The sequence below is a fragment of the Pelodiscus sinensis genome, chromosome 15 (genome assembly GCF_052426305.1).
Source record: "Pelodiscus sinensis isolate ZL-2025 chromosome 15, ASM5242630v1, whole genome shotgun sequence".
Taxonomy (NCBI): domain Eukaryota; kingdom Metazoa; phylum Chordata; order Testudines; family Trionychidae; genus Pelodiscus; species Pelodiscus sinensis.
Window position 1 is genome coordinate 21,344,732 of NC_143066.1, and position 12,364 is coordinate 21,357,095.

At 43.6% G+C, this 12,364-nt stretch overlaps 1 protein-coding gene across 1 annotated transcript in view; it reads left to right on the forward strand.

Annotated features, from left to right (window-relative positions):
* The first annotated feature begins 308 nt into the window (after positions 1-308).
* XYLT1 (xylosyltransferase 1) overlaps positions 309-12,364 on the forward strand; it is a 399,566-nt gene continuing 387,510 nt past the window's right edge. Inside the window, exon 1 of the mRNA XM_075899380.2 lies at positions 309-859. Coding sequence (XP_075755495.2) covers positions 620-859 — 240 coding nt within the window. The 5' untranslated portion in view covers positions 309-619. The remainder of the gene's footprint in view (positions 860-12,364) is intronic.

Below are 12,364 nucleotides of genomic sequence, written 5' to 3' on the forward strand. Positions count from 1 at the left end.
GACTGCGCTGCCTTCACCCCTCCTTCCCCGCTGGCTCCCTCCCGGCGGGACTGCCCTTCAGCTGCCCCCTCAAAAACAAGCCTCTGCCGCCAGAGCCGCCCTCCCCCTAACGCCGGGATCTCCTGCCCCGACCTCCCGCCCAGCCTGGCTCCTGAGGGCCCGTCCCCGCCCCGCGGCAGCGCCGCAGCAGCCTTCCCTCGGCAGATGGCAGTCACGGCTCGCCACGCGGGCTGCCGCCCCGCCGGGCTCGGCGCTGCCCGCTGGCGGAGGGGCTGGTGCCCTGCGGGCGGCGGGAGGGCGGGCCCGTAGGAGTGGGCGGGGGGCGCAGAGCATCCCCCGGGCATGGAGCTGCCCAGTGCCCGGCGCTTGGCTGCAAGCAGCCCCTGCTCCTCCTCCGGTTCCCCGCCCCCTCCACGCCCCAGCCCCCTCGGCTGCTGCGGGCCGGGGGCTGCCACATCGCCCGGCCTCCCCAGTTCCCTCGCCCTCGCCAGCCCACCTCCCCCGCGACGCCTGCCCCCCCTCCCTCCCCACTCGCTGCTGACGTCTGGCTCTGCCCGTCTGAAAACTCCGCGCCGCGGCGGATGCGGCGGCTTTCAGGGGCTCGGCAGCCGCGGCGAAGATGGTGGCGGCTCCGTGCGCTCGCAGGCTGGCCCGGCGCTCGCACTCGGCGCTCATCGCGGCGCTCACCGTGCTGCTGCTGCAGACGCTGGTGGTGTGGAATTTCAGCAGCCTGGACTCGGGCGAGGAGCAGCGGGCCGGCGGCGGCCGCGAGAAGCGGGACCGGGGCGGCGGCGAGAGCAGCGACCACCGGGCGCATCAGCACCGCAGAGGACCTGCTGCATTCCACAGCAAGGCGCTGGTAGGTGCTGCCGCCTCCCCCCCTTCGCAGCCCGCCCCAGCCCTGGCCTGGGGGGCACCCGAAGGCTGCAGCGTGCCCCGGTCTCTCTGCACTTGGCCAGCTCGGCGGCGTTGAAATGAATCGACTCTCCTGACCAGGGTCGGGTTGGCCCCTTGCAAGAGGCACGCGGGCAGCTTCTTGTGTCTGCGGCCAGCAGCCTTACCCGGGTCTGGGGTTGGGGGGAGGCAGAGGGATGAATTTCCAGGATCCCGGGGCTCTTTGGATCCGGAGGGGGGTAGGGGCAAGAGTGAGAACGAGGATCTGCCGGTGGCTTTTAAAGAGCAGCCGGGAAAGACAAGAAGTTCTGCGGATGGGCGCAGGATGGTTTTCGTGCTCAGTGCATGCGCTGTAAGTGCACTTGGAAGGCACGGGCAGGTAATTGACTGAAAAGCTCCGGCTTGGAGCCTCTGAAAACTTTGCAAGAGGCTGCTGCTCCTCAGTTGTTTGGGTGGGGGAAGGGCAGCAGGGGAATCTTGCGAAGTTGGAACGGGACCGATTTGTTGTAATTTCCATTCTGGGTGGTAAAGCTCCCCTCTAACCTTTGAGAGTATCCGTGTTGGAGATGGCATGGTCTGGGCACAGAAAATCAATGTCCTTGGCATTAGACAGTGTTCACAACGGCCCGTGAAGGTGCATATTATTTACACCTTATATTGTCTTACGTGTTTTAATCATCGCCCCCCATTTACAACCTGAATGCCTGAAAATCTGCTTTCTAAGGATTTCAGTCCTGGAAACGGTGTTGTGCTTGTTGATCGTTTCATGCTCGTGAGGGTTCTTGCGCTCTGGCTGGGCGCTGCTGTGGGAATGGCTTGTACTCATAGACTTGTCACTCACGTTTCCTGTGGTGTGAAAGTGACAAAGGAGCAGACAGCGCTGCAGTGGTGGTGTTTTCTGCTCCTCTGGCTGCTGGAAGCAGGAGAGGGAGACCTACTAGACTTCACTTTCCCATCGTGTCACTCCTCTCTGAAAAGGAGACTGTGACATTTAGCACCCCCCTGCCCCCCCGCTTGCTTTTCTTCATTTCAGATATTCACTCTGGTCTTGCTCTTCACTCTAAGAGTCCTTCGCTATAGAGTGCAGCTTCCCTATCCTTTGGAAGAAAGTGTTGTAGTTATTGTGTGTCATTCTCCTCTTAGGGACTGACCATGATCATAAGAATTCTCCCAAAAGAAAGTGAACAAACAGCAGGGGACCTATTATAAAACAGCAACAAAGGAAAATGTTTTAATAGGATCCTCTATTATTAGAAGTGTCCTCTTTTGAGACTTAATTATATTTCAAAATATATCACTTTCTGAATCTTCCAAACTTCAGTAGGGTGTAGTTATCTCTCTGATACATTCTCATGGCCTTTACTATGTTTTTTTGCATCTGAAAAACACACAAATATTATTCTAGATTGCACAACTGTATCTAGTACAGCAGGTAACCAGGGACAATATTTAATGCAATAATTTATTAGCCCACTAAGAATTCAACTTCTTTTTTGCATACTCTCAAATGTTTATTTAAATTGCCTGAGTAATTAGAAATAAAAAGGGACATCTGAATAACAAACAAGTAAGTAATGGTATAGGTTTCAAAATAAATTAATATGAAGCCCAAGATGTATTTCACTGTGTATAAATAATATTTAGTTTTCTGTAGTTCAGGAGAAGCTTCCTTTGTTTATGAGCTTTGCTTTCATAGACTTCAGGGTAAATCTGATTTAGGGAAGTCTTGCCTTGTCCCTTTTCAGACATGCACATTTTCTTCATATCTGTCTCTCTATTTACATCCTAAGAGACAAAGCAAGAGCTAAGGCTTGTCTTCATAGATTACTGAGGGTGTCCCAACCACAAGTATGTTTTATGAAATCATCCCCTGTAATAAGAATAGATTAATGTTCTGTTGCTAAGATTCAGGAACAGTCCTCTGGAAGATTGCATACACTGTAGTAATGTGTGTTTTGAGGTTTTTTTCCAGCTTCCAAATAAATGAATCTGAAATTCCTACTTACTAAAATTAGCTTTTCTCTTGCTTTATTTTACAGTCTTCTCACTTTAATGACTCATGTCCTGAAATTTTACATGTCGAACATTACCATCTTTCTTCTAGTCTGCTATCTTTTTCCATTTATGTATCTCTTTTCAGACCTGTTTTTCTCAAGCTTGTTTCCCCCCTTCCTCCCGTCTTATATTTAGTTGTCACATCAGGATCTATTTATTAAAGTAAAGTGACAGCTATGACATCTTTCAGGCTCTGGAGTCAACCTGAAACAAGTTTACATCCATCTGCCCCTACTACAACGAAGGTAGGCGAACCAGAAGGGGGCAGGCTGATCCTGAGGACCTGTGCAGAAAATGCCTGTTATGAGCTGTGAACTGCAAGGGGCCATAAGATCATCATGTACTGGAATCTGAAAGAATAAGGCTGTGAAACCTGCAAAAAAAGCTCACAGGGTTTTCTTGAAAACACAGCATTTGGAGCTGCCCATACAGCTTTGCTACTAAAAGTGAAGAAGATAAAAATGAAGTGTTGTCACTCAAAATGCTGATATTGTACAAAGTCCCCTGAAATATTGGCTGTGTGACGCTCACAACAGTCAAACAGATAGTTCAGTGCTTCTTATGTCATTTGTGGATATGCATATTTAAAGTATTTTATGCTGGTGATTAGCAGTCATTGATTTATAGGTTTGCTTACATTAAAGGACCTAAGGACTAAGTGATCTAGCTCCTTGTGAATTCAAGGTTTAGATAACATGCTGTGTAAACATGTTCTATGAACTTCTTATTCCTGCACTTGCTACATACAGCCTGTTCCATGCTTAAAAGTTAGATTGACCTAACTACATTGGAAGGCTGTGAAAAATTTTGTATCCTGAGCACAGTATTCAGATTGATTTAATGTAGATTTAGCTAGGTGGATAGAAAAAGTATTCATTCAACCTACTTACAACCTCTTGGAGAGGTGGATTAACTGCATCATGGAAAAACACCTTCTGTTTATGTAGGAGGTATTCATATTATAGAGACAGGGATGCTGCTGTGCACTTTAAGTGTAGCATAGATAAACCCTGAGTAACCAATGTGTGTCACAGTGAGCCATGCCATTGTATTTTAAATGTGTTCTGAAACAAACAGCAATGTTGTATAAACAATAGAAATATGTTGTGTGTCAATAAATGATTTGGCAACACTTCCTAAGGATGATTCCACAAGCTTATAGCTTTGCTTAAACTGTAGCCCTCAGAGTCATGATCATCTTTACACTTACGTCATCACGAGTACGCACACCAGTATCTATTTGATGACTGAAACTTGTGTGATGAACCATAAATTGGGTCTTTTGCAAATTTATGGAAGAAGTCAAACTAACTATTCTGTCAGCCCCATTGACTTTGATAGGCTAAATTCACAGATTATTGACGTACAACTGTTTGTTCTTTACCGCGATACATTGTGCATCCCAGTGACAGACACATGACTGTCTTTACGTTTGTATGTAGAGAGCTGCACATTTGCTTATGTCAGTTATGAAACAAGAGCAGGAAAATTTTAAGCAACATAGGGTCTGATTATGATCCACACTGTATATGGGGACTAGTTCAGTTAAGGTCAATGGAGTTAAACAAGTATAATATCTGTATGGGAGAAAACTCAGGCCTATAATTTCTGGTGCTGTATTTTTTAATGTTAAAACACATTTACATGCTGCCTGTTCTGAGCTGGTTTAGGTTTTCCTTTTCAGCCTGAATTTCCCACTGTTTGCATTCATCAAATTGTTATAGGATATTTTCAAAGTTGGCTGACCTGAGTATAGTAGCTCCATTATACGCAAACAACTTAGGGCGTAACCATTTTAAGAAGATTTTCACACAAAGTACTTATTCAAAGTACTATGTGTCCTCTCTCTTTTTTTCAGTTTAATCACAAGAGCACAGGATGTAGTTTGTTTTAGACTATTTTTAGTATTCACTGGGAGCTAGTATTAAAATACTCATTGGTGTGCCCAAAGGGAACCACTGAATGTCTCCATCTGTGTGAAATAGTGGATACATTGATCACTGTTTCCCTCTCCAGGAGAATCCATAATCATATTAAAAATATCTTTAGACCTTTTTTTTTCCTTTTTTTTTTTTTTTTTTTTGAGCAAGGACCTCTGGTACACTAGACCTGTTGTCTATGAACCATTTAACTAATATTTGATCATGTGGGCTGCAACCAGTTTATTTGCTAATATTCACACAAAATATTTTGGACTTTTCCCGAAGGTGTCACTTCTAAAAGCTCAATTCAAACATTGCCACATATGTTTAAAATCTTTTTTAATTTTCTCTCTTTTTTTTGCTCCTGATCAGTGTGCAGAAATGTATACCAGTATTAAAGAACAGCATTTATTTTATTGCACTGAATCAAACACTAAGAGGTAAATAGTGTGAGGTTTTGATAATATACTTCTGTAGTAAAAGAAAGAATTTTTGAACCAAGCATTTAAAGTATGTTTAGATTTATTCTAAATGCCATAAGATATGTGTAATATGCAATTTCACTTGTAAAATGAAAAAATGACATTATTATAAAATATTACCACACCTGGGTATATTTAAATGCAAACTGCCAACTTGGCATAAAGAAATAATTTTTAATTGAGCTATTCTGCAAGTAAAAATATTCCTGTACTAGATCTCCTGTCCAGTTACAGATATAGTTTTCATTACTTATAAGTCAATTTCCTGCTGTGGTTCATGTTTAATTAAACTGTATTAGATGTGTCTTTAAAGAAATGTGAATTCTATCAGAAACATTGACTTCAGTGAGTATTTGTAACAATATATCTTTTTTTTACACCCATTCAGTGCTATTTGCAGAAGTTTTATGCATTCAGCCAAAAACCCCCTACCCCTAATTGATAAAACAATAATTGTGCTACTGTCTAGAGAAAGGGTTGATTTAATATAAAGCCATTATCTTTGAAAAGCACTGCAAGGCTACGTCTAGACTGGCCCCTTCTTCGGAAGAGGCATGCTAATTTCTAACTTTGGAATAGGGAAATCTGCGGGGGATTTAAATATCCCCCGCGGGATTTAAATAAACATGGCCGCCACTTTTTTTCCAGCTTGGGGAAAAGCCGGAAAAGAGCGTCCAGACTGGCGCGATCCTCCGGAATAAAGCCCTTTTCCTTGCAAGTAGGAATAAGAGATCCTCCGGAAAAGGGCTTTATTCCGGAGGATCGCGCCAGTCTGGACGCTCTTTTCCGGCTTTTCCCCAAGCTGGAAAAAAAGCGGCAGCCATGTTTATTTAAATCCCGCGGGGGATATTTAAATCCCCCGCAGATTTCCCTATTCCAAAGTTAGAAATTAGCATGCCTCTTCCGAAGAAGGGGCCAGTCTAGACGTAGCCCAACAGATTTTTGTAAGAATGGAGTAAGTGTAATGTTTATTCTTAACAACATTTTAAAATTCACATTTGTAGTGGTGAATGAAACCGCAAAACTTCTGCTATTATTTTAGCTCACACTCAGTATTGCAGTGACATGTATTGCATTGGATGCACTCATAATTACCCAGCTGTAGGCCCTTCTCTTGAACCAGTTATGGAAAGCAACTGATGTGGGCTGCATAACTTTAAGTCATGTATCATGTAGCCCCATTCAGCTTTCATTATTATCTATAAGATAGTAAAATGCTGGCACTTTGTTAATATGTCAGCGCAAGTGAGATGTAACTGTTGCCTGGTGGTGGATTAGTGTGGGATCAAACCATTTATTAACTCTTTAGTCTGAAGTGCTCTATTTCCATATTTAAGAAGTTGTATACGATGACCCTGCTGGCAGCAGCCTTCTCCCATATATACAACTTTTTGGGGAGGTGTGGGGTGTTGTTTTGAGTACCTTTGCTAATCACCTTTAGGCCCCTCTTATTACAGACACCTTACATGGCACACAGAAACCAACAGGCAACTAGTATAGATAACTGTCAAGCACTGGTGTGATGTGATTAAGGGGGAGAGACTCTGCTTAACAAGTGGGTTGCTGCACCAACTTTAGTTTCTGAATGGGTTTAAGGTCCCCCCCTCCCCGAGTAGAATGCAAAAGCAGCAAGGTCCTTATCTGAGAGAGAAGATTCCCTTCCCATTTTTGTCTGGGCAGGAGATGGGTATCAAGATGCTGCTGAAAGATGATCAGACAACAATAATTGGGAATTTACCACAGTACAAAGTTTCAAACATGAGTTAAGAGACAGATATTTATCTGCACCGTATTTTCTGGATCCCGTGATTCCCCCTCCCCCTGCAGCTCTTTGGGTTTCTGTAATCCGAATTGTGCCTCAGGCAACTCAATATCATGCATGTCCCAACTTACAGCTGGTCTACACTACTGTGGGAAATTGATCTAAGTTATGCAGCTCTGTGGATAATGTAGCTGAAGTTGACATATTTAATATCTGTTTACTGTGGTGTCTTCATTGCAGTGTGTCAATTAGCACTGCTCCCCCATCAATACTTGTTGAGTTGGAGTACCAGAGTCGATGGGAGAGCGATTGGCAGGTGATTCATCACATCTAAACTATGCTAGATGTGATAAATGAACACCCATTGGATCAAACTTTGGCCTGTCGATCCAGCCTGTAGTGAAGATTTGCCCTTAGGTACTGGAGTAACTGCTTAGCTGCACCATCTGAAAGGAGAGAGAGAGAAAACTGGTGAAGACAGTGCTGTCCTCTCTGTGCAGTAGCCCTGTAGTGGAATCATGTACACATTGAAATCAATGGAGGACAAGATGGAACCCCATTCCACTCCACATGAGAACTCACAGCACAGAAAAAAACAGTCAATAAAAATAGTGGGATTTCAGCCCACTCCAGGCATGTCCATAACAGTGGTTCAAAGGTAGTTAATGGGTCTAATAATACTGCTGGGAATTCTTGATCTTAATCTATCACTAGGAGGAGAGAAGCAGCTGATGGAACCACCATACACTTATAACATGCTGTAGAGTTAGACTGAAACTTTGACATAATAATAACTAAATATGATTATTTTTGCACACTAGTATGAGTCCCACTAGCCCAGGTGTTGGGAGGCTCTCTCCTAGATGCAGCATAGAGATATTCTAAGTGTGCTTTGTCTATGTAGGGATAATACGGCCCTGTGAATTCCAGTTCTGAAATGTGTCTTTTGATACAGGTGGGGGATAAAAGGAAAAACTATCAAAGCAATGTTTTTTACCCTGACTTCTCTAGCTCTAAATGGCTTAAATGAGCTTGAATACAAGCTGCTCATTTTTTTTGTTAAATTGTAGCCTGATGGACAGCCCTGTAAATGGTTTCTTGCCTTAGTTTCCCTCTTCAGTTCACAGTAAGACCAATTTAACCATAAACTCATAGAACCATAGGATTGGAAAGGACCTTGAGAGATCATCTGTTCCAGTCCCCTACATTTATGTCATGGCCTCAGGTCTTACCATCCCAATATCTTCCACCAGATCTGGACTCTTCATCAGTAGTCCTTTTCCCTCCACCAGGACAGCCACCCCACGTCTTCCTTCTTGGGCACAAGCCTACTCTTCCTAGAGAGAACTCTCTCAGCTTCTCTTCTGGGGTCATCTCCTAGTTCTTCTGGGTCCAGATCTAAGCCCCTCAGTTGCTCTCCTTCAGTTCTCTGGCTCTTAATTCCATCTCAAAGCCAGCAGACATTTTCTCTGGTGCGCCTTCCTGCCATCAGTCCTGGGTGATTGGAGGACACCAACCATTCTTTCTGGCTGAACCAGTCTGCTCTGCCCCCTCTGAACTCACTCTCTGGCTTCTGATCACTTCCCAGATGCCGCCTTACCCTCTGAATTGATGGATACAGGTGTCCCCTAGACTGGAACAAGAGCATTCAGCCCAGTCTCTTTTAGTGGTCCAGCTCCCCTGTTGCCCCCTGACATGGCAAAATTAGAAATTCCTAAAGAATGGATCCATAATCGAAATACTGTCTTGGCCATTAACCACAGCTTCACTAGTTATCACAGGGATCATAGCACCAAAGTACAACTTTAATAACAATTCAAAAGGGCAGTGGAGACAACTAATCATTTTATAATGAGAAAGGAGGAAAACAATACGTTTAGACCCAGACAACTGAATAATTTTAAAAGGCCTTAACACTTAGGAAGGCATACGTTAATGAAATAAACACATCTTTTCAATAACGGGGAACTAATGTGTGCATTATTTAAGAACAGTATTAGAGCCAGATTAAATTGATGGACTCATCTAGCAGTTATCTCATTAAGTATTTTGTCTGTTGGGATCTGGGAAAGTTTTACATGAAATGAATTTTATTAATTGGGGAATGGCAAGTCTTTTTCAGCTATTGATTATTTTGACTTTTTTATTGTATGAGAGGTCTTTGCAGATGTTTCCTTTCTAATAAAAGCCTTTTCATGTTCTTGTTTTACCTCCGAGTGTTGTAAAAGAGACATATACAAATCCCATTTATTTTCCATCAAGTATTGCAAATGGCTACTTTATAGCAGAGTATAAAATAACCTCATTACCTCTCATTTATTTGAGCTAGATTGAAAAATATTTTCCAAAATGTTTTTTTCCTTTCTGTTTTGAAAGTGCAGTATACAAAACGGAGTTTTCAGATCTATCTTAATAGCGCTAGATAATGAAACAGGAACTGCTAGATAAGATTAGATAAAAGCAAGAACAAAGTATAACTTGCAGGTATCATCATCTTGAGGATGAATTTGAATCAGAATTCCTTCTGATTTGTTTAGTTAGAGCTTGATCTTGCACACAATAGATTTCAGAGAATTTTGCCATGATTTGAATCATGGGAGGATCAAGTCTATACGTATATTTTTCTCCAATTTTTCTCATTGGTTGTCTTGCTTAGTCTTATCACAGTACAGACTGCTGGTATGAGGTGGAAATGTGACACCCATGAAAGGTTATTTAGTAGAGATGTTATTGTGTAGTCATTCAGATAATTAACTGTTAAGCCTGGGCTCATTGGTTAATCCTAATGGCTGCATGCATACCTCCTTGCTGTCTCTGTATCAGTGCGGGGGGAGAGGGGGGGCCGTGAGGCGCTGGATTTTAAGCCATCTCTCTGTGTATGCCAGCTCCCACAAAACTGCCTCTGTATGAGAGGCAGCAGTGGGGGGGGGGGGGGGGAAGAGGATAGGAGCTGATAGGTGCAGGCAGTCGGCTTTCAAGCTGGCTCCTCGCAAGGTCCAGCTCCTGCCTGCCCCCCTGCTCTGCTGCCTCTGTGGAAGGCAGCAAGGCAGGGGGGAGAGGGAGCGAGGCAGGCAGCTCCATGAGAGGCAGCGGCAGAGGCGGCAGCACATGAGGAGGGGAAGCAGATGGCTCTGCAGGATCTGGCACACGCAGAGAGCTGGCTTGAAAGTTGCCTGTCCCAATGCGTGTAAACATGTAACTGCTGAAAAATTCTGTGGTTTTTTGTAAACATATAACCACTTTTGCTAACATCCTTCTTATTTAAAAGGCACATTAGTTAGTATTTCATGCTTAACCAATGTAGATGAATTCACTGGTTCTAGGCGCGCCCTGCTTTGTGTCCCTATTTCTTTTCCTGCTGGAAAATAACCTGTATTAGAAATCCTTGAGTTCTAAACCTCATTAAAATACGGTGAACGCCAAATAACAAGCAATCTATTTTTTGATGAAACAGAGAATATTTTATAATGGCTAAAATTTTCAAAAGTGCCCGTTTTCCATTTTCAGGCATTTAGATTCTTACGTCCCTGCTTAAGCTTTGACACTGTACCTCAGACCGCTGTCATGAAACAAAGTTTTAGAGAATGGGGTGAGGAGACAGAGCACTGGCTTCTATTCTCGTCTCTATTAGTAAATGTTTGTATCATTTTCAGCAAGGCATGTACAGCCTCATTTTGAAAAGAGGACCCTAATTTTGGGTGCCTAGCTTTAGACACTTTGTGTCTGTTTTTTTTTTTTCAAATGGAGCTGAGTATTTGTGGTACCCATGGTTTAGTTGTTAGAATTCTGAGTGTTCAGGCCCAAAGTGTCTCAGGTGGGCCACACAGAAAGAGTGGTCACATTTGAAAATTTTAACTTTTACTTTCTTTGCCTCAGTTTCTCCATCTGCAAAACAATGCTCCAGCCCCCCACCAGTTAACCTTTCACATCCCTACTTCTACTAAGCCCATAACCTTTGGCTGAATCACTGAAGGTCTCAAATATTGATTTAAAGACTTCAAGTTACAGAGAATCCACCATTTAATGTAAATCAAACCAAGTGACCTCTATCCCATACTGCAGAAGAAAGCAAATACCTTAGTCTGTCCTGGAAGAATCCTTCATGATCCCCATGGGGGTTATTAGTTAGACCATGAGGATGTGGGCAAGACTACCAGCAAGATGTATGAGAAAGAGGTCTCTGTAGTAACTTAGATCTCTCCCCATCTAGTGCCCAATCTCTGGCTGTTGCAAATGTTTCCTAACAGCCATCACGGATGAGGTAGCCTACAATGATGTGTGGCCCATCATACCACTGCCACTAGAAACTTTGCAAGCTCCGTCCTAAAAAAAGTTAGTGTTTTTGCTCCCTCTACTCCACTTGGAAGCCTGTTCCAAAACTTCACTCCTTGCTGATCTGTGCCCTTAATTTGTGAGTGAAAGAAGTAGCCCCTCTTACTCATTAGCCACAAAAACTGAGAAACACATTAGGGATGTTAAAGGTTAAATGGTAAGCATACATCTTACTGGCATGCTTATTGGCTGACCAGAGTCCCTCTCTCCCCATAATGGGCAGCAGGTCTAGAGCAGCCCCCAGATTATGGAGCCAGAGCAGCCCCCTTCTCCTGCGGCCATAGTGGGGCTGAAGCATCCCCCTCGCTTGTAATGAGCTGGGACTGGAGCAGGCATTCTGCTTGTGGCATGGTAGGGCTGGGCCAGAGCCACCCCCGCTGCTGCTGGTTAACCGGATAAACTAATTGTTTAACCAGTTAATCGCTCTTGGCAGTTGTTACATCCCTGAACCACATAATGCTGTTATGATTGCACATTGTGTAACCCTGTTCCTTTCATCCTTTTGTGTCAAGAACTGAAAGAGTCACTATAGGACACTGATGTGACTTTATTTTTAGAGAAGATTAGTGTATTCCTCTGAGGGACAAACTATTTATGGTATGTGTAAATTGGCTTTTTTGGTACTGGAATTAAACTTTAGAATAAATGAGTGTTGTTTCTATAAAGTGGCTAGCCAGAAAAATAGTGTGTGGTTGTCGCTGAGGGCAAATCTTGAATGCTTCCCTCAGTGTGTTCTATTTTCACATTACAGCCGTTTCTGTATTCTGTTGTATTAGTGGAGAGGTTAGTGAATGGAGCTTTTATTTATAAAAGTAACTTCTAAGGAGCAGGGTGACACTGTCTAGTTCTAGTTTAACCAAGATTGTGGCTGTGGTTCATGGGTAGTCAAACTTCAAACTGCAGCCTTTGCTTGGCAG